The sequence below is a fragment of the Rhamphochromis sp. 'chilingali' genome (assembly GCF_963969265.1).
Source record: "Rhamphochromis sp. 'chilingali' genome assembly, chromosome: 18".
Classification (NCBI taxonomy): domain Eukaryota; kingdom Metazoa; phylum Chordata; class Actinopteri; order Cichliformes; family Cichlidae; genus Rhamphochromis; species Rhamphochromis sp. 'chilingali'.
The window spans coordinates 24,094,464-24,117,790 of NC_137945.1; the positions used below are offsets into that span (position 1 = coordinate 24,094,464).

The 23,327-nt window shown below is 39.7% G+C and overlaps 1 protein-coding gene across 3 annotated transcripts in view; it reads right to left on the minus strand.

Moving 5' to 3' along the window:
* The window catches only part of col11a1a (collagen, type XI, alpha 1a), a 69,177-nt gene extending 46,055 nt beyond the window's left edge, over positions 1-23,122 (minus strand). The window contains exons 1-14 of one of the 3 annotated variants that reach the window (XM_080865205.1): positions 22,729-23,122; positions 18,160-18,324; positions 17,609-17,822; positions 15,220-15,382; positions 8,627-8,749; positions 7,158-7,250; positions 6,293-6,454; positions 5,976-6,074; positions 4,299-4,583; positions 3,068-3,133; positions 2,700-2,741; positions 2,522-2,584; positions 501-575; positions 284-367 (exon numbers count right to left, since the gene is read on the minus strand). In XM_080865205.1, coding sequence (XP_080721331.1) covers positions 284-367; positions 501-575; positions 2,522-2,584; positions 2,700-2,741; positions 3,068-3,133; positions 4,299-4,583; positions 5,976-6,074; positions 6,293-6,454; positions 7,158-7,250; positions 8,627-8,749; positions 15,220-15,382; positions 17,609-17,822; positions 18,160-18,324; positions 22,729-22,843 — 1,749 coding nt within the window. In that variant the 5' untranslated portion in view covers positions 22,844-23,122. The remainder of the gene's footprint in view (positions 1-283; positions 368-500; positions 576-2,521; positions 2,585-2,699; positions 2,742-3,067; positions 3,134-4,298; positions 4,584-5,975; positions 6,075-6,292; positions 6,455-7,157; positions 7,251-8,626; positions 8,750-15,219; positions 15,383-17,608; positions 17,823-18,159; positions 18,325-22,728) is intronic. The other 2 variants (XM_080865206.1, XM_080865207.1) reach the window with 2 other exon arrangements.
* Positions 23,123-23,327: the final 205 nt, after the last annotated feature.

The window sequence follows — 23,327 nt, forward strand, 5'->3', positions numbered from 1 at the left end:
CCACAGACGCTGAGCCCCTGAAGTATTTTTAACAGTCTCTCCTGCCTGTCCACCTGTTCAAAGTGGCCTTTTCATGCTGTTGCTCTTTAGCCCACTCGGCATGTCTCCTTTTAGCCCCACAAGGACAACAAAATGCAGCACAACCCCTCCTCACCAAAATGCTGTCTCTGTCTTCCTTCCCCTCCTTTCCCCCTACAGCTCTATGTAGCCAGCAAGAGGGGGTAGGGGTTTGTCCACAGCCTTTTGGTTTCCCTGTGGCTTTTAAAATGTTGTTTCTACTTACTCTAGCCTGTGAAAGGATCGCCTGCGCCTGGGCTTCTTGGGCCGACACCACTGGACCCTTCTCACCATCCCCGCCGAAACGGAACTGTTGGACACACACAGACAGCGCATTTTGTTCAGCTCACTCTGTCATCACTACGCAATATCCTAAAAATGATCTTGGTTATGGATATATGATAAGTTTGGATGGAATGTAGTTCTGCTGTATGAGCACTTACTGGAAGCATCAGCATGGTACCAGGGGGCCCCGGCAAACCGTCAGCACCAGGCAGACCAGGGCGTCCAGGAGGACCCTGTGATACAGAAGAGGCAAAAAATTATTAATAGCATCAACATTGAAAACAAATTATGGCACGTGAAAAAAGTGTAAAAAATACATTTCCATAGCTGGTTATGTTTATAACATCTAACCATTAGCAAATCAGTTGTGGCAAAAGCTCTCTGGCAGTTTCCTGTGGACTTTGTCACATCTTTGTTGCCACTGTCGCCAAAGTGCTTGCTCATAGGGGGTCATAGGATTGTTGGGTTTTTCTCTGTATCTATTATTGTGCGATCTACTGGAAAAATATAAAGCGCCTTGAAGCGACTTTTGTTGTGATTTGGCGCTATAGAAATAAAATTGAATTGAATGGAATTGAATTGAATCTTTGTATGTACTACCATTTATATTTTGGCTGAATTCAAGAATTTATGATGGTACAGATCGCTAAAATGACTCAAACACGAGGGGGTGGAAAGCAAATTTATACAAAATGTAAAAACATAATTATCTATATGCTCTGCACTTTCATCAGTGCACCCTGTGACTCTGTTTGTGTGTGTGTTGACACTTAAACAAAATGATTGCCTTTACTAATTTGCTGGGTGTTTATATATCTCTCTGTCGATCTATAGATTTTAACTAAACTGCATAGTTCATGTTCAGATTAAGGCTCTGGTCAAAGATGGGTTACACTGACCCTCACTGAGTACTTTTTTCCTCTTCCCAGATTACAGCCCTGTTTGACATTTTTTACATTTTCTGTCCATCTGTAACTACATAATAAGTATCTTTATCTGAGCTACAAAATTACAATTTTTACCCGACACACTGATGTAGCTAGTATGGCTGTAATCATGTGTCTGTGTATGTGTGTGTCATCACGGCAAAAAGGCAGACGCGCAGATACCTGCTATACCAGGATTCACAGCAATTTGCTGCGTGTTTGTTTGTCCATATGTCTGTAGACAGGCTGTGTCATGACAGCATCAAAACTATACTATTTACATTCGGGACACTGTTTAGGTGTATAGATGGCAACAAGAAGATGTCAACTTTACAATATATATAGACTAGTTTGATGTTGGACACACAAAACTACTGAATCTCTACTCAGGTGATTTATTACTTTTTTTGCTCCTTTTTAGTTTAAGTTTTAATCTTATATTGTGCTATTTCTATTCATATCATTAACATAAATGCTTAATTGCACAGATACTAGGAGTGTCCATCGGTGAGCAACACAACCATCTGCAATCCAAAACTAACAACCTTTTTTCCATCTTTTCTTTTTAGCCGTATTTGTGCACATGTGTGAGCGTGCAGCAGAACTGTGGAACAGTTGGTTTTAAGACTTTTATAACAATACTTTACATCTCAGGTATAGTCTCACTCACCTTGGCTATTGCTGCTTATGCTAATGATGAGCAGCAAGGAAGTGAAAATAACAGCTCAAGACTATTTCTGTCTACTGACAATAATCTATTAATACACTTTCAAGTGCACTATTGTAGAAATGAATGACTGTCAGAGTTTGAATGTGCTAAAACTTGCTTTTAACCATTCTTACAACAAGAAGTTTAATTTCAGTGAACTGTGTGTAGCACAAGTAATGCCCCCAAGATCACTAGTGTTTGATATTCATATTAACTTTTAATGGTAAGCTATACACAGTTCATTCAGTATTATTCTCAATGCAGTTTTCAATGCAATTAGTGTGCTATAAAATTTCTATTCCTCACACTGCCTTCCTTTCACATATAAAACACTGACACAGATCGTTATTCTTCAACGCGTAAATGAAGTCTACCAATAAATGAACCTATAACAAAATAATTTCACTAATTCGGAGTGTCTATTAAGCTGTCCAGACATTCATTTTCTGAAAGAGTATAACCGGAAAGAACATAGTTGAATTCAGAATTCAGAGTAAATCCACATAAAAAACTATGAGCTTGGAGACATAAATGATAAACCTACCCTGTCCCCAGGATCTCCAGAGGTGCCTGGGGGTCCTTGTAGGCCTGCTGGTCCTGGAAGACCCTGAATAAGCAAAACAAAGTTAGCAGACCAACGGAGTGTCAACTCAGGAAATTCTGACAAGAGTTGATAATTTCGCATAATTAGGTCTCTTTTTTTCCCAAAAAAATATACTCACTGCTGGGCCGGGGGATCCTGGTGGTCCTTCAATTAGCATGCCCTTAAAATACAAGCAAAGTGTTTATCACCACAAATAGTGGGATATGCAAAAGCAGTATCATAGATAAGTTCCAGATTAGATAATAATAGGAAAAAATTGTGTTCTGGAGATGTTTAGATAGCACTGCAATGGGATCTTTAAAGAAGTATATAAATAAAACTGTGGTTTGGGTTTGTCACTATTTCGTTTGGGTTTAATATGATTTAAAGTTCTAATAAAAGTGAGACTGCTCGCTCTGAGAATAACATTTTTCTAAAAAATATGTGTACCAGGAAAGTGATAATAAGTCATAATATTTGGACAATTATCGACTTTTTGGAGCTTACAGGTTCAATGACAGCCGGCTCGCCCTTCTCTCCCTTCTGTCCAAAGCCTGCTACGGAACCAGCGACCTGCAGTTAAGCAAGAAAAGTGGAGGCAGTTTTATAAATGTAAAGCTAAACCATGGAGCAGTTATTCTCCACAGGTACAAATAGCACTAGACTAAGTAAATCATGGATAATACAAAGCGAGACATTAACAAACACTAACAAAGAAGAAGGGTAATCCTCATGAGCGACAACGGACCTCTGCATGCTTGAAATGGAGTCGTGCTGTCATTGCATCGTCACTGAGCAGTGTGGTTAATAAATGATCACCCAATATAACATACCAGCGGTTATCTATGTAAATTTAGTATATTTTATTTCCCATTATTTTTCCAACATTGCAATTTAGCAAATACACATGAGTAGCTGAACATAACAAATGTATAATATGAGTAAGTTCTTCCTTATGGAGGTGGAGAAGGTGTGGTGAGATTAGAAGGTGCAAGTCTGGGTGAGCTGTGTGTGAGATGGGTAGTAAAAGGCATATAAGGCTTCATCTTAACATTCTACAGTATCAATACCCAAAGGCGCACAGACACATAATGCACTTAATGGAGTCTGGTTGTGTACATTTAGCACAAAGTTGGGGCCAAATTTTCCAACATAGACACAAAATGAGGAGTTATGTTAATTTATATGGTCTTTATACTGACTAAATAACATACTGTGACAAACTGTTGATTAGTAAAGTCTGCATGTTCTTTACAACTGTGTGGGTGCACTATGCAGACAGCTGCCTATGATTTATAGGCTAATTGCAGTCCACAGTGAGACGAGCAGAGGGAGGGATCACAGCCAGCTGCTGAAAGATGAGGTGGGTAGGGAGGTGCAATAGGCCTTGTTTGGTATCAGTGGGTGTAGGCTGGGTCAGCATACACTGATTAAAAGATGTGTATGGAATAAGTGTCTGTGCTATGTTAAATAGAAATCCACCTTAATAACAAAAACTATAGCGAAATAGATGCATGCATAGTCCCTATGACCGCTGAATCACCAGACACACACTGTTGAAACAGCAGCAGATCACCTGATTCCACACTTAACGTGTCAATGACGCATTTCCCATGCCAAGCAACAAACAAAGAAGACGTGCACTGAAGGACTAAGTGAAACCACGACACACAGAGTCTCTAATGCATGCTGTTCATGCGCACACCCGTCAGTCACCAGGTCCGGGTGTGATACTTACAGTACTCTCCGAAACATCGGTTTCAGCAGCGACCCCAGGCCCCACCTCATCATCGTAGGTCGCCTCAGGTTTAGGCAGGGCTGTGCCATACTCATCATACGCCCCATAATCATACAACCTGCTGTCAACCTCGCCCAAGTCATACTGGTTTAGGTCATACTCCTTAAAGTCATATGCGTCCGCACCAGTATCCAAGGTGTCCTGTGCTTCTGCAACAACGGTGGGCTCTGGAGCAACGTGAGTGGCCTCGGTGACATATGCACCGACAACATCTTCCTCCTCAGCCTTTCATGTGTTAACCAAGCCAAGGGGGTGGGGATAATAGTGAGCAACCAAGGAAATGACAATGTTAGTTAAGCGACTGAGGTAAAATAATCCATTTTAAGATGTTATTAAAGAAAATTGCAAGTTCATTCAACAGGAAATGCAGAAAAGAAAAGAAATGGTAACACTTCACTTATTTTGAATACCATATTGTCAATCTTAGATGATCTTTAATGTGAGAAAAACAACTACACTCTTTTCACTCTTCAATATATCACTCCATTACAGCCAAGTACTGTGATATATGTATTTCAATAAATTGACTTGTTATACCAGAAAAAAAGGAATAAATAAAGTGTTACCATGATAACAAAACATAATCATTATCAGTTTGGCAATCATAGATATAAAGAAAGGCTTGATGTTATCCGAGCCTGCTTTTCTCTCTCATCGTACGGCCGTTCTGTAAATGGCATACTGATGCAAAAAGCAAAGAAAGGCTCAAACAGATGTCACTAAAGACATCAGCAACTTGCAAAAACATCAAATTATTTGAAGTGAAGTAACTGAAACGCAAATAAAATCAAAATTAGCAAATCAATTTCTATTAAAATGTTTTAGCCACAGCGATTTTCACCACAACCACGATTACCTGGCACAATAGTGCTTTTCAAACACAGTGGTGATCGCTGTGGATTTAGTTCTAGAGCAAGACAAAGTGGATGCAATTACACTTGCTGTGGACATTTAGGCAAATTAAGCATTAAAATAATCACATCAACTTTGTCAAAAACTGCAGTATACAATGCACAGTCATAGCTGGCTGTGAGCGTTAAGCCTTTTGATCATAGTTCTTTTCAAGGTAATAAGAACAAATAGTGACCAACACAAGGCTCATGTTGTGATGGACAACAGGGAATTTTATTTTTTGTTTAGCAGATAATCTCTGCTAAATAATTTACAATCAGTATTTTTGGATGACACAGCTTCTGCCATACAAACACACACACATATGTATATATATATATATATATATATACACACACACACACACACACATATGTATATATACGAGCTAACCAAGCTAACCCGTTGACGCCGTGCAGCCCCACAAACGGGGCAATCCTCGCTAATGGAGATTTGCCGCGTTAATGCGGTTACAGCGTAATTTTTATGAGATCAACACTGACAGCACTAATATATATGTATATATATGTTTGTGTGTTTGTGTGTGTGTATTTTTGTTTTTAAGCATTTAAAATTATCCTCTGTCCATCAATTCAAAGGTCAAAAGACAGAGATTCACTGACTTGAATCTCCATGTCTTTGTCATATCATACCAGGCACTTCCTTGGGTAAAATCCTGGTTCATACTCCCCAAAATAACTAACACAGAAGTGAGTTGAAAATTACCTCATAGGGTCCACTCGTGGCAAAGGGGGACTGAGTGTGAGTACCATCTACAGTTCCGTAGTCAATGTCTGTATTGTAATCTCCTTCTAAATTGTTTATCTGAGTCATGTTGAAAAAAGCAAAGAAGAATAAAGGTTAGCATAAAAGCTCAGACTAGAGGTTATTTGCTGAGGTCTTCTCAAGCTGACTGAAGTCGCTGCTACCTCTACACTGAGAAGGTTAGCGAGGCTGAAATCTGCCATCACAGATTTTCCCTTCTGAATTCAGGGCGGGAAGATCTTGATGGGATGTTCTCTAATCTCGAAATGAATTTTTACCCTAATATCGCCTCGGTGTTGCTCCGGTGCTGTAGCCTGGTAGCCAGGCATCTGATGTTTCTTCTTAGTGGAATACTTTTTAGCTTTTAAGGGCTTGGGCTTAGTTTTACTGGGGGGCTTTCTGGTCATCTTCTTTTTCGAGGACAGACTACGTTTCTTTCTCTGGAAGAGGTGACGGTGATAAATAATACCAAACATGGAAAATGGAAAATGGAAATGATTTGAAGCCACACTCCTTGATTGATGTACAGTATTTTTTCAATACAATTGTGTTTCCAGAAGCAGCTGGATACACAGTACTTGGTCTGCACGTATCACTTTACATATTGTTCATGCAGATCAACTAAAAAGGGCTGCAACTGGAGCCCTGATCATGTTAATACTACTGCGTGACAGTTGGGTAGAACAGGGTGCTGTACAACAATCAAGGACTGAGCTGTTCATGTGACACACAGGAACAATTTTAGGACACAGTCAGGCACAAGCGCACAAAAAACAAATAAATAAATGCATAGATATGAAATCCACAGAAGAGTACAGAGTTGCTGATATTCCACAGTGTATACAGTACTTTCAAAGATATGCTGGAAATTCACTTAAAGCAGATGGCATTCCAAGAGAAGGCTGTAGACAGACAAGACAGGACTAGCACACTGTGTATGTTTGCATCCACATTCAAATTTACACCTGCAGTACTGCACACTAAGGGCATGATCTCAATATTTTCATGTCGCAGGGCAAGTCGACCTTTTTAGCTTTGACATGAATGTAAACATAACAGTGGGACACGGAGACAATACACGAAAGAACCAAAATCTAAATGAGACAGCGCAAAAACATCTTGTCCTTCGCTTTTTCCATTTACCTGCGGCTCAAAATCATCATAGGTTGGACTGGTTTCTGTCGTTCCCTCTGAATACTCATCAAACACAGAGTAATCTAAATCATCAGTAGTGTACTGGAGAGGATGACAGAGGAGGGAGAGAGGTTTTCATGTTAGCAATAGCAAGACACATCTTCTTTCAACTTCTTTCAACAAGAAAATGACACACATAATTTAAATCAGCTTCATCATCCGATGTGTTTAAACAGCAAACAGTTAGAAAATATGCTTGAGGTAAGGTGTTGACAGTTCAACTACAATAAGCATTATCTGAACTGCTACAAGACACACAATGTAATGCAATGTTATATTCCATTATAGTGTATGCATGAAAATTATATGTATATTTTATAGCTAATATTTTTTATGATGGTCTCTTCAAATAACAACGAGTTGCTAAATTAAATAGTAGTCTTATTTTAGGAAACTAATACTGAATCTAGCAATACAGGTTTGACCTACAAGCAAACAGGTGGGGATGGTGTCAAATCTCATAAAACAGAGAAAAACAACAGAGACTAAATTACAAGCAGCATTTCAGGGACATCGTAATAGAAATTTCTCACAGAAGTCATGTAAATTATACACGACAGGACTTCTAAGATCAGCTGGAATACCTGGTCTGATTAAAAAAAATAAAAGTGGAACTATTATATAGCAGTTCCTTATTAAGGAGTGATGGTGACTTTTGAACTTTAATTTGCAGTCTCAACATGATGCCTTCATGGTTAAATGATTAAAATATTAAGGCAGGTAGAATTTCTTTTAGCAGTTACTAATTGATCAAAAACAGGTAGATCACACTTATATTGGCCCTTAAGGTACAAATACACCTTCCAGGACATCGCTGTGGCCAGATGTACAGCAGCTTCTGACATGACTGTGTATTCACCAATGAATAATCAATAGTGCAATTTATGGCATCTTTCTGAGTATGTGAAAAAATAAAGGGCAGGTTTTGGACAGCTCCAGATAACCGAGAATTCATGGATGTGTTGGATAAATATATCTGTATTGTACTGAACACAAATGGAAAATCAGCCAATCAGTACTCTTTTACTCCTTATTTGTATAGTCTGCAACAAAAATACAACATTGCAGTAGTAGTAGAAGTTTTAGTCATGATTATTAAATCCTAACAGCTTTGCATGTCTGTCGGTATGTCAGCATGCATCACTCTAGTGCAAATGATGAACTGATTCTCCAGGATCATAAACCTTTAGGTTTGTGAAACAGTGAAAGATCAAGTCAAAGCATTGCACTTTACCCTGGGGAGTATTTCCCAATATCGAATTTATTTTAATACATTAAAATATAAAAAGAAGGGTAATTAAGGCTTTAAAACATCTAAGCCCCTCCTCTGTCACAGTTTAGTTTATATTCCTATTTTTATGTTAGCTACTATGGTTGATTTGTGGAATCTCCACCACCCTCCCTGGTGGTTGCCTGACCTCTTCTGGCTCCTGTGCCTGCAAAGAATCGCTGAGGGCAGTGTCACAGTCTGGGCTGTAATGTTCACAGTAGTCGTATGCTGCTTTGGGATCCTCTACAATCAGAAGCTGCTGGATGTCCCCCTGCAGAAAACAGAAAAACAGAAAAAATAAGCAAATTTCTACCACACATGAATTTCTTTGCCAGCTTTAAAAATATACAGTCAACATCTGAAATCCTTATTTCGTTGCATGTTAATTTGCATGAATATTACTAGTACTGACAACTCCCTAAAGGATTATGAAACCTGATCACTACCTCCCTGACAAGGCAATGCTGTACCCAGGCCTACTGGCATGAGGGTCATGCCTCATCTTGCTCACAGACTCACACAACATCCACACACACTGTGTAAAGTGGAATAAATGAAAATCTTAAATTATAGACACTTATAGAGTCTGGCAGAGTAGAGTCTTGTATGATTAAACAGCTTGAAGCACAGACCACAGAATCCACACCGACAAGGCGCTGGGAGGAAACCGAGTTCAGACACTGGGAAATTATTGTTATCAGCACTGGATTTTACCTCAGGAAAAATAAATAAACGAGTATCATCAAGACACAAGAAACACCTGGTGTAGTCGTGTGTTTTACTATAAATATAAAAGACTTTATACTCAGTACAACAACTATAGTGAACGAAAGATAAGAAAATGAAATGCAAACAATCCTGGCAATGCAGTATTTCTGTTTTTATCCCACATATGCCTTATCACATGTGCACAGGGAATATACATTGAGAAAAATAAAATTTAAGTGTCATTTGTGGTTTTGATCATTTAATTCTAACTTCATATCCTGCCACAGCACACAGCTTTTTTACACCACTTCAAAAAATAAAAAACATATTTGCCAAAAATGTTGGGTACGTAAAAAGCAAACACAAGAATCTTTGTTTCCCCTCGAATCCTTGTTCACAAGTCAGCCAGCTATCTGACTCAAACTCAGTATTTTCTGATTTGCCTAGCAAACCCACAAGACGACATGTTTACCCATAAAGTCGATTGTAGTGAGTGTCGAAAGGCAATTGTGTTACAGCTCAGCTGACCACTAAATAAAGACAACCAATTAAGCAAAATTTGTATTGCACACAGTTTTAAGTTCCTAAAACACAAACAAAGGTAGATTTCAAACATGATTTATGAATGTTTACTGTGTGACCGGATACCGCAACGCTTGACACCACTCCAGCACTGCCAAGCCCTTGGTCTTATAGCCAAATCAAACAGTTTTTTTCTTTGGCGTCTAGAACTGCTTGAACTGAGTCTCTGCAGACTGACTTTGTGCATCTACACGCTACACCACCACTGAACCAATGGCTGGGTGAAGGGTGTTGGATCTGAGGCAGCTCACAGGTACAATCCCAACATATCTGTGTCAGCAGAGGCACTATAGGTCTAAGAGCAGAACAGAGTATTGGAAGTCAGACAGAAGAGGAATCAAGGAAGCTGAAACTTGGCAGGAGAATGTGTTTGTGTGTCTGTGTGCACGTTTGTGTGTGCATGCATGAACTCTCCTTTTGTTAAAAAAACAGATCTATGGAATCCTTGACATGTACCTCAGAATAAACATCAATGTGTTGGGGCTTGCTCCGTGTATAACGATCCATCCGCATCGTGTTTGACTGCATCACTTTGGCAGTCCAGAGAATCCTGCCTATGTTTCTGAATGTAGGAATGCATTTGTAAAAATTAAACCTCATACTGTCAGTTTAAAGTTAAACACACTGCAACTGCACACAAAAGTCTATCTGATGTACCATAGAAAGCATCTTCTCTGTCTCTGGTTCTTCTAGCTACTGCAGTTGCTCCATTCCTTGGACTGCCAAACATCTGATCTTATCTGTCATGCCTAATTCAAACTTTCTGTTTTATTAGGCTAGTCACAACATTTCTGCTCATGCCAAGTCATTACACTACATATATTACATTTTAGTAGCCACACTCTTGGATCGCACAGTGGGACAATTAAATAGCTGTACCCACAGTGTCTGAAAGATACCACACAACTAAGCTTTTAGTAACCACTCAGTACCAAGGTCCGGTCTCTTCCCTCTAAGGACACAAATGGAGACAAACAATAGCAGCAAAATGCCAGACACAGAGCCCAAACACACATTTATAAAGCTTAAGGGTGATGTCTTTTTGTTTAGTTTGATTTAACATACCTGTCTGTGTATACATTTACAAATAAAAAATTAACTTGTGTTATCATTTGAAGACATTTGCCATATTGTTCATTAAATCAAAATTTTACTTGTATAATGATCATTGAACAGCTATAAATCAAGCCTGGAAAGAGATTTGTGTGTGCCTCAGTCCAAGTGTTTTGGGGGAGGGGACTCAATAAAAAAAGGTAAGATCAAGCTTTCTCCTGAATCAAGCTGACATGTATTACCTCACATGTGTCACCATAAGACCAACAGTGAATGCTTGAACCCTGATTTGAGTCAGCTGTAATTAGTCCACGTCTGAGAGCCACCCTTCTGCACACAAATAGGTTGTGGAGACATGGTGTTCTCACTCAAAACCAGCTCAGCACAATTAGTAAACTTCTGACTGCGTCATGACCAACATATTCAACAATAGTTATAATTAGAAAAAAAATGATCAAAGATGGGCATTCACAATCAAGAACACCAGTAAAGTTTTAATAGATAAAAACATTTTAAATTAAATTTAAGATTTTATTCTTGGAGACTGCTGGGATGATAAATGTTGAAGCAAATCTATATGAATCATCTCATCATCAATATACCTGCCAAGTTCTTCTTTCATCTCTCAGGTATAAACCGAAATCCCACAGACAGCTTCTTCCTTTAACGGTTCATTAAAATGTCTTTCCAGTAAATAATAAGACTGCTGCAGACCTGCATTACAAACAAGAGCCAAACCACAAAACCAAGACAAGGTAAGAGAGAAACTAATATTAAATCTGGAAAGTAACACCATGAGGGCTCCAGAGACAGACGGGGATTTAGAGAGAGCAGCTGGGATGGTAAAAGATGTTTTGTACTGGGAAACACCTGGGAAGAGTTACACCACAGTTCTAAGCCTGTCTTCTAATGTGGACTGCTGAGAAAAAAAGGGGTGAAAAAAGCCAAAGCAACTTGGAGTAAAGCCAGAACTCCAAAATATGCCCCTCCTGGCTACAGAATACCTCTGTGCAGCATGGAAGCAAGCCCATGAGGTTATACATTAATGACTGCACTGTTAGAGGTCAATAAGAAAAGGGAGGGCATGAATAAGAGCAGTGGGACTAAGATCAACAGCTGATACTTGTCAGTCCTTGTAGAAATCAGTTTGCTACTCTATACCTGCTTTATCCACCTTGTGAAGCATCCCATGCTACCAAAATAGTAAAGTTATGTAATGCCTTTGAAAAAAATCCACTTTCACAAAGGGCTTTGGCAAAGAAGTTAAAGCAAAATACAAGACTAAGAAACGGAGATGCACTGATCAACCAGCCAGGGACCACAATCAACTGATTTCCAAATTGTTCAAGGCGGTCTGTTTCAGGCATGCGCAACATCCACACGTGTGCACGCTCACAGCACTCACAGCCACATGCTAACATGTCGTTAGCATGGAAGCTCTTCACTGTGTGTGCAGACACAAAGTTTGCCAATGTAAACCGCATCTGTTGTCACAAAAACAAATACCATAACAAATGTAATCAGACACTTAAATCACCCTCACCCACACATCCAATGGATCTGTTAAAGAATCTAACAAGGGAAAAGTAACTAAAATTAAAGCTATGCTAATTTTAGTTAATCAGGATAAGCAGGGTCAAAGCAGTTACGAAGAACATTATTATAATTTTCAAATAAATTTACCAGTTATTACATTATTATCTGAAACATGTCTTTGTTTATTTCACGAATCGTTGTTAACATGTACTAGTTAAGTCAAGGAGTCGCTAATAAAAAGTTATGTTTGTTTTTTTTGGAAAAACTGCATCTGTCTTATACTTTATGTAGCACAAAGTGACAGAAATAAACCTGGAAAATAATCATATTTGTGATCTGCAAAGGGCAAATTCTGACATATATCTTTTTTTACATTCTACCTCATCCTAACCACAAGGCATCTTGGGATATAAATAAACATGGAAGAGGTCCACGCATAGTAAAATTGTTGGAATCGAGAGGTATATTGAAATAACATCTATTTTTTGAACCATTAGCATGCAGCAATGTCACCTTTTTCTGTGACAGTTAGCTATTTGTTTGTTTTTCTCTCTCAGTTAAAGTCCTACTTCAAGTTCTAAATACAGAGGCAAGTTATCACTGGCCAAATTTATCATCAGCATGTGTCCTTTGACATACTGTAGCCAAAGGCAACATACCTTTAAGTCTAACCACAGTCAGCTGTAATTAGACAGCCTCATACAACAATTACAACAATATGTGATTTATAATCCTAGTAAACACTAGAATGCGCAAGTAAGAAAAAGAACTCAAAAGGCAAAGTGATATATCTGTGCATTTATACATATATATATATGTGTGTGTATATGTGTGAGTGTTTTCACCAGGCATGAATAGACAGTCTCGTTTAACACAGTAGGGAGGCCTGAACCTAGGGAGGATACAGTGGGAGGAGGGGGTGGTGAGCATGGGTGAGTATGCAGGGAGGGGAGGAGATGAGCAACTAAGAAGGCCTGAAGGCTCAATGAAAGACTCCCATTCATCTAAGCCAGATCCCTTTGCCATGGTGGTCGCCTCAAACCTGAGGCAGGTACTGCATGAATAGACATTTATGAAAAATGCAGGTGAAGTTGGGAAAATAAATTCCAAAATTTGAGTAAAGAAACACATAACAGCAATGTGTGCTATCTAACCCTATAAATCGAACACTACTCATTTAACAGAGAAGTAAAACTTTTGGACAAACTGGCAATTTTGTATTTCTTACATTTCAAAACATTTTTTAAATTTTCTTATACATAGTTATATTTTTACCAGGTCAAATCTCATAAAACTCGAGCAATGACCAATTTTACAAAAAAAAAAAAAGATCAAAACATCAGGGGGAGGTCTGACATCATCTCTCATTATAAAAAAATTGGCATGAATGTAAAAGGTCGAGGTATTTCCTTCCCCTCTACTGTACATCCCAGCATGCAATGGGCACTGAGGATATCTGAAGAGCGCAAGGACAGAGAACAGACAGGAGACCTGTTCCAAAAACTACACAGAGAAGATCCTGTTAGGTGACTTATGGCTCATATTTTCAGCCCTTCCACTGCCAGCCTCTGACTAGACACACTGTTTGATACAAACACGGGCCTCAGTGGCCCCCCCCCCCCCCCCCCCCCCCCCCATAAATCTAATCAAAACTGGCAGGATATGTGAAAGCAAATCTGCTTATAAACGTTTAAAAAATAGTACAACAAATAGGAATAAGTCGGCCATCATAGATCATAAACTACAATCTGGTTTTGTCAGCTGATAAACATTTTTTAGATGTTTTTAGAAAGATTATTCACTTGAGATGAACAATCCTTTTTTAAGGGGCTCTCACAAAAATAATCAGGATATACAACATAAAAAGCAAAATAATGCTTTATAAACGTAAACAGGATAAGCAAACATGTTCTCATAACATGAAGTGGTGTGACTGTTTGTGCTGTCTATGTCTTTGTGTCTGATTTGAGCTTTTAAAGGTCTTTAATGTTGGATTTATATATTAGACACTGATGTCTTTGTTTTATCTTTTCTCATCTTTGTGGAATATATTAAAATACATAAGTGAATCATCCACATAAATATATGCTTTAATATACACCTGCAATGGTTACTTTTTTAAATAAAAGTAAAAGTAGGCAGTAAATCTAGTCTGTACCACTTAGGCAAACCTCAGTCCAAAATAGTTCTCATGCAGCCACCCAGTGACCTTTATGTTTCACCATAAATATCATGACAATTCAGCCTCTGTTTGTCATTATTTACGTCTGCCTGACCCACTGCCACCATCAACCTCTGGATGACCTGCGCCTCAAAGCAGAACAAACATCACACTGAACGAACAAATGGTAACAAACCCAAACTCCCAGACAGTTACTCATACAGTCTGGGAGTTTGAAGCAGAACAAAGCAGATTTGTATTCGATTTATATTCAATATCCCTTAGTTATGGAAAATTCTTCTGTGGGAAGATCAAATAAAACAGCAAATGTTAAAGTTGCCACAAGGTAGCTTTACTGAAAATGAGAAGCGACAAAGCTCAAATGGTCTCAGATATCTCATATCTGATACGCATGTTGTCAGGATCACAAGGATCTGTGCCAGCGGGATTTAAACTATAACCTACTAAACAACGCACTTTCAAAACTGGGTAGACAGTAAATACTCTTTCAAATTAAACAAGGGAAAAATGCATTTAATACACACAGTAATGGATTAAACTTCTACTTTTTCAGTCACAGATGGCAGATGCATGGTTCCTAAACAATGTGCCAAAATACAAAGCAAATGTGTCAAAATGCAGATTAGAAAACTCAATCACAAACACTGTACATATGCAATCCACCACGTTGACAACCTTACCTGGAAACCCTCCTGATCCAGTATCCTGGTGCCGAACACAGTAATGCCATCGGTGCTGACGGAGGCATGGTCACTCCTGGGGAGGTTTTTGGTGACCTTGTTCTTACAGTCTACAATGATAGTGGCCACTTTGTTCTCCACACTGATGGCTACACGATGCCACCTAATCAAGGACACACACAAGGAGAAAAGCAATAAATGAAAAAAAGGAAACATCTATAAAGTTCAATAAGTTAACTGCTTGTTATTTAATCATTTTTGAAATGTTGTTGCATGTTGTTGCTGTGGGAATTCTCACATAATAAAAAGGCCTTGACACAGCAGATAGCTGCTAAAAAAATATTATTATAGGTGTCAAGTACAAATTAGGATATCTAATTTAATTTAATTTAATCATAATCTAAAACAACATCAGCACTTTAACAGTATGTAGTCCACTTTGACTGCTTCACAACACAACTCAAGGAGAAAGAAATTCACAATACTCATTACAATACATGCTCCAGTGTTTATGGTATATTTTGATCGGCAACCGCCATCGATGCAATGGGTTAACTGGGGTCACACGTGAGTCTGACACCTTCCTTGCCTCTGCACCATTTGCGCTGCACTTGAGGGCTATTGCATACCAGGCAGCACTGGACCACATTCTTGCCCCCACACTTTGGCCCTGTTTAACACGGGATTACACTCATTAAACTCCAAACTTAATCCTCCTTCTGGGTTACTTAGCATGACAGACGTTGTGAACATTGTGGAAAGTGTGTGTCAAGATCCAGGAAGGCTTGCCTTGCCAGAGCAGGAGACAGACAGTCAAAACATTGTTCACAGGTGGAAGATGAGACCTGACAACATCTTAACTTAAGATAGCAATCAAAGACCTTTTTTTTAATCACAGATAGAACTGTTTCTGATAATTCATTTATCTGCGTGGTCAATTGTGTTACCAAAAGTGAAAATGTGTCTTTGAATATCAGCTAAGTCATACAGACACATTCCAGGGCAGGAAATGGAGCTTGGAGAAAAATAAATGTGCAACACTCTCTGGGATAAGCACTACGGCACAAAGGACTATTTGTCACCTTATGTGGCAGAAAAGCAATCGTTGACTTCAGTCAGTTTTCTCAGACTTTAAGTGCATATTGATCGGAGGGGTAAGATTATATTTGAAATAGCATATTATTATATAAATCATATTTAAAAAGTGTAATTATGGCAAAACTAAGTTGCATCATATCTTATCCATTTTTCTAAATAAAAGAATGCTCCTTTTTACCTCATTAATAGCAGATCATTGTACCTCCCTATTCAGCCTGAGTGTCTGCTTGCTAGTACCAGTGAATCCATCCATGCATGCAGCTATAGCCACTGAAGTTTTAAACAAGACCTTGAGCTGGAAAGTCCTCCACCAAAAACAGTGCACTCTCTAACAAAGCAAGTAGCACATAATGGGCAAAACCGCCTACAAGACTAGCACAAAGCCGGCTCAGAGTATCTTTCATTTGCTGAAAAATGCTCACGAAGCAGCATTATTGCTGACTTTTCAAGGATTTGTCAAGCTTATTTCTATTATGATAACAGCATATATACTATAACTCATCTTAAGCCAATTTAGAGCACAAAAATATTGTGACTGGGTTCTGACTTCCTTCTAAAGTTCAGCATGTTCAGCAAGTGCAAAATCCTTTAATAACACTGGAAGAAACTGTAAAGCACAGCATCCTTTCTGATTATTTATCCCCAGCCTGTCCCTGCACATGGACTCTTGACAGTGACCTAAAAACTCCCACTGAGCATTTTGTGATTTTTGAACATGGGAGAAGATAATCAGGTTTATGCTAAATGTTAAGAGGCCTGTATTTCTGGTACTGCCCCTTGCCTCTGTCTCTAAAATAGCAGAGGCAGTGAGTTCATAGATGAGGTCAGGTTGTCCATAGCAGTCCTGCTGTGCCCCAATAATCCAGTGTCTGTCTCTGACCTGTCTCTATGCCCACAGACCCCTGATGAGATGGCTAATCCGGTGATGAGCACCTGCAGCGCAACAAGGGGAAGATCTGGGTTGTTTTCTCACTTTTATTAAAAAGAACAAGTCAGTGGGAATCAGAAAATATTTAGCTTTACATGGTCATTAAACTATTTTTAGGCTGATTAAAATAGCATTCAATGCATTATAGGAACGCATAGTCCAGCAAAACTGGCACCAATAAATAAATGCTGGATCACTTTGTTCAAAACTATTCAGTGCTGCAAAATGCCAAAGCACTGGCATGTTTCCTTTGCCCCATGTTGCATTTTAACACCCTTCACTCTCCACACCCATTCCCTCTGAGGTCCTGTGCATGTGTTCGAATACGTGACTACGTGAGTGAATGTTCGAGATCTGACGTACTTTCCGTCAGCAAGGTTAAGACCATCAAACAGGGGGTATTCCTCTGGGACTGGCTTGCCATTATGATCCTCATACAGGAAGATAGGTGAGCGTCCAACCTCCACGCCCAGCTGCTGGACTCCTTGCTCGTTGTAAATGGACAGCAAGAAGGACTGGATGCCAGATTTGGGACGCACTGTGGCTAGGATGGCGAAATCCTCAGGAAAAACACCACCTGCATGGTCAAAACAGAAAAGTTAATGTGACTGAGATGATCTAATAAATAAAATTTAATTTCGCCCAGCATCACTTTTCTTTTCAAAAGTAATAAATAACTACCAATAAATATTTTTAGTACGTTCTCAGTAAATACTCATTTTATCACAGTGAATTACAATAATAATAACACTATAATGATGCGACATTACTCGCTTTTAATTTTGGTAAAATATTAAGGCGCATGGAAATCTACACATATCTGCATGGTATGTTTTTCTCATGCTCACCTAATGTCGTGATAAAAGCAGTCACTAGCAGTTTGCACATAGCAGCCTAAGGTTAAAGGTACTTACCAGGGAATAGCTGTGTGGTGGGGGCACTGATCTGGACCTCCTTGGCAACTCTGTAAGCTGTATCTGGCGTCGATGCTCTTCGGTTTGCGCAAAATCCTGTTGTTTTTGTCACTCCTTTGGGGTAATTTTCAAATGCTAATACTTTTAGGACATCCACTGGCTCTGCTGTTTAAAAGGCAAAGAAAACATCAGGTTATTGCAGCGATTTCTGTGGGCAACATGAAGGTGCGCTTCCTTTTCATAACCACCTCATGAACGATTCAGGTTGGAAACATAAAACGCAGTCCATCAAGATAGTATGCTAAAGTGAAGGTGCATTCTCAACAAAGTCCAAAGATATTAAGGGAACAATGATGAGTGTTGGGGCTTTTAACATTTTTTTTTTATATAAATAAACATGTCATTGTGCTTGTAAATAAATGCAGGGCACTAACAGGACTTCTACCTAATGTTAAATTAAATTTTTATAAATTATGGCTTTTTATCAAAAATATGTGTGTTATGCTGGTTAAATGTGGAGTTCAGTTTCTTACAATAAATAGTTAAATTAGGAAATGTGGCCTTGCCCAGGCTCTACAATCTCATCTGACAGGAAATGTCTAAGCCAAGCATACCAATGAACAATGCACCAACAGAATTCGAGCTCTATAACACCTGGATAGGTTTACCTTGATAAGACTCTTCAATCTGATGTGCTTTACATAAAGGAGCCTATGTGGGTGCAAATGGACTCCCATGGGAAAGCATTGTAATTATGCCTTCTATTCAGACCACTGTCTCATCATAAAACATTAGGTTGGGAAAACATCAACTGCAACATATACCATATGTATATATACCAACATTGGCCATATAGGCCATTAGCAGCTGGAAGATTTTTTTTTCCTGCCCAAGGTCTGATAAAAATGTGAAATATTTGATGGATAAATTCAGCAAGCGTTATTTATAGACAAATGAGTTTAACTCCTGAATATGCTCAAATGACAGTTGCTCAGTTTACTCCATGAAGCAGACAGCGGTATCTGAATAAATCAGGCAATACAACTGCAGACTGCTGGATGTAATAACACTAATGTGTTTTTCTGGAGCGGAAGCATGCAAAGGTGCCTGAAAGCATCAGTAAGCCTCTTCTGATCGCTCTCAAGCCGCTGTTATGGTTGGCATGTTGAGGTCAAATAACTCTTGTATTTCTCTAACTTCTTGACACAAGAGGATGTTAAAAAAAGTCACTGATGTCGATCTCAACACTTTCTGGTTAACATTCCAGCAATGGCAAGGAAAAGAAAAGAAAGAGCATGTTTCATTCATTCGGAGAAGCATGTGCTCTGGGAACAAGCTCCTGTCTTAACATCTACAACTGAATACTGAATGTGCCACTAGCAGCTCTCATACAGAAGGCTTGTATAAGATCATTAGATAGTCACAACAGGTCAAAATGCTAGCAGAGAGCTGATCTCCTTAAACTTGGTGCACTTTGAACTTTGAAATCTGAAGAAGTCACAAGGCCTTCACAAACACCAACCGCTAATAGATCCCTCTAAGAAAAATCTGTGTTGGCTGATTAACTCACTCGCATTTCAACAAAACGCTCAAAGGAAGATAAGGCAAAGTATCTAAAAACATCTTAAATAAATGCGAAGTTGAGAGCATTATCAGCCGTGACTGTGGGAATACCCTCACTAAGGACAACATGGTCATTTTTGTAGCTTGTGAGGATGAAGCAACTACTTATTTTGGAGCGTGAACTGAGGAGCTTATTGTGAGTTCCCGCAGAGTCGCTTTCAGTTCAGACTCCAGGACTCATATGTTCCAGATGTGCCAATTTGGCCAGGCTACGACCCTCATACAGTGGTGCTGTGAAAACGTCAATACTGGCCAATCCATCAAGGTGGCCAAATGAGTGTGCACAGATTTTAAAAGAGTGCATCTGATGAGCTGGTGTGTTTGCCCTCAAGGCTAAGTAAATAGGCCACATAGCTGTGAGAAGAACTCAGGATGGACCTTCCTTAGTGTGGAGGAGGAACCAGTACCTAAGCTGCTAAATACTCTGTTGTTTCATCACTCCTTGCGTGGATGATAATGCAAACTATAGAGAAAGAGGAGAATGGGAGGAGCAATATAAAGCTTTGTTGCCATAAGACATCAAAATGGACAGATTTAATTTATTTGTCATGTTCACAAGTGTACATCATTGTAAACTGCATGTTCCAAAAGATATCATCATTCACATCTGAGGCCAAATACTCTCAACTCTAACTAAACTGTACATAACACTCCTATAATAAATCCCACACTCACTTTCTCATTTTCAGCATTTTTGTCTTTTAAGGTAAAGAAATGTAAAATTGGCTGGTAAATAGAAGAGGACCTTTTCACCTGCAGCTCCCTGAGACTCTAATAACATCTTCAGAGTGTCTCTCTCCCTCTCTCTCTCTTTCTATATATATAGCCCCTCTCCCCCACTCTCCCTCTCTGCTTCCTTTAACTTCCACCACGCTGCCGGCTAAAACAAGACGGCTTTATGCTGCTGTCATACCAAAGAAACTTCACTGAGACCAACCCAGTTTTCAAAGCATTTCCCCCCACTCCTCTTCCTTCACTTTACTTTTCCTCACACTATCTCTTTTTACTGTATGCCTCCATATGGAAATATGGGTTTGTTTGCCCCATTGTGTTTAAATCTCTAAATGAACTGACAATAACAATAAATGTGTGACAGCTTCAGCAGACAAAGGTCCAGCAAGGAGCTGATTAGCTCTTGTTCACAGTTGGGCATTTTAAGGAGAAGACTCTGGAAATGCTAGCTTTGTCTGCTGGAATGCACATCTGAGCCTACGCCCCAGGGGCTGAGAAAACGTGTCTGTACACTGCTAGATGGAGAGGGCACCCTACAGGAACAGCTCCTACTGCCATAAAGAGTGGCGAAGAAATTAGGACCATAGAGCACAAAGTCTGCAGGAGGATATTTAAATTGTATAAAAATGTCTCTAGTTGTTTAGTTATTAAACGGTACATTTTCAATTTAGACCATAAATTCAGTAATTTTCATCAAATTTAACAGGTTCTGTAGTACTTTAACACAACAAATGATACCAAAATGCTCTTGTTTTGCAGAACACGCTTTCAGTCTACCACTGAAAACCCACTAGACAAACTGCAGGTATTGGATAAATATCACTATGAAGTTCATGTTTATCTCCAACAGCCTTTTTTTAAACAAGGAGTCCTTACAGAGTTGTCGGCCAAGATGTGAGACCCATGTAATCCTGAACCATGTCACTTGTGGCTGTAATGGTAGGCTAGGCCCATACGCAGGTCTGCTCTTTGAAGGCTCTTAAATCATAGGGAAGCTCAAAAAGGACCATCATCAAATAACTGCTCAATACTTAGAGAGGAAGCATTCCCACCACGGACACAACACAGCCTTGTCCTGCAGCTGACCAAACCTTTAAGTGCAAAGTTGGTGGGTGGCAAGGGGGAGGGGGGATGCACAGGCCAGTTTTTGGGCTTTGGTGTGGACCAGGGCAGTGTGGAGATAGGGTGAACCTGCATGACCACATTAGCACCCACACCGACAGTTGATTTGCACTCTGCTCTGACAGGTCGGAGATCCACTGAGACCTTTCATAAAAGCGGATTTCATGAAACGATTGCTGCTGTTCCGCAAACCACAACTTTCACGTCAAAATGTTTGTGCCCAAGAACCTTCAATTAAATATCTTTCCACACGTTCACACGTTAGAATTTCACCCACTGTATAATATGAGACTGGCAATCAGATCACGGCCAAAGTTAAACACCAATCCACTGTTGAATATATCTTCAGCCAGGCATGAAGTAAAGAACTGCATTCTGATATGAGTGGTGCAGTTAAACAGTTGTAAGAAACAAGTGAACAAAGTCCAGGGTCCGACAAATGTCCAGTGCCATCTGGCTGGAAAAGCCCACCCTGCTAACCGTGTTCCAATCCACCTAGGGGACCACAGTTCAAACAAAGAGGTTTCTTTTTGCCCAAGTGAATCTTACAAAAAAGAGAGAGAAAAAGCACCATGCTCTGTTTCCTGATCTTTATAAGTGCATACCAGCGGCTTAGGATGAATTTAATTAGGCCATGTGTTTCATATTTGCCGCAGACGCTTTTCATTCATGCGTAAAAGTAGCACGAGGTAAAATTTGCTTTAATTAACGGGATTTTGATCAACTAATACACGCATTTCAAGCGATTCCTCACGAGCACTACCTGCGCCGCCTGTCTCAAAGTATTTAACGGTTCTCCTCACAGTGGCAGTAACAGGGCACACCTTTGCGGTGCCTTTGGTTCGGCTTTCATCGGCTTCTAAATATGGGGCAGTCTCACCTTATTGTGACTCGTTTGTTTGTGAAACGGGAAAACACGTCTAATTGCGATGCGAGCATAACGCTGCCTTCTCCAGGTAAGTATGTTACACCCCCACCCCCCAATCTCCATCATCAGTTACCTAGGTTTGCCATCCAGTCGGCGTTCCGTACACCGTCCCCTTTTCGGCAATACAAAGTTTATTAGAGGCGTTTGGGACCTAGTAATCTTACCTGCTCTGACATTAGCAGCCTGTAGAACCAAGGTTATAGTGATGAATCCGGTTACAGTGGAATCCATAAGCCACCTTTTCGTTTTCCACCTTGTGGACCACCTTTGCATCTCCATGGTCGCGCGCCCACAAGTGTATAAAACTTCTGGGCGACTTAAGTGATTTTTACTGACGTCCCTTCCACAATCCCAAGTAATGATAGATACTGTCCTACAAAAAAGCCATATGTGACGAATTTAAGCCTCTTCTCTCAGCCACAACGAGGCCCTGATCCTCCTGTACCGTGCCCAGCCTTCACAGTGAAGGTAGTCGGGCTTTATCCAAAACGCAAAGAGTGCAATCGGTACACTTGGTGCGTCCACGGACAGGAGGGCTGGGCGAGCTCCACAAACCAGAGCAAGGATTACAGGGAAATGACAAGTGAACCAGCCCCCGATTAGCAAATCACGGGGCTGGAAATTCTCCTTCGGGTCCACCCATTGGCTTTGTTGTGCGCCCCCCGAAGTCTCTTCAGAGCGCTTTTCATGAAAGAAAACTCTGACACAGCTCATAATGACCTGGGAAAACTGTGCACGCAGGATGTTCGGTAACATTGATAAT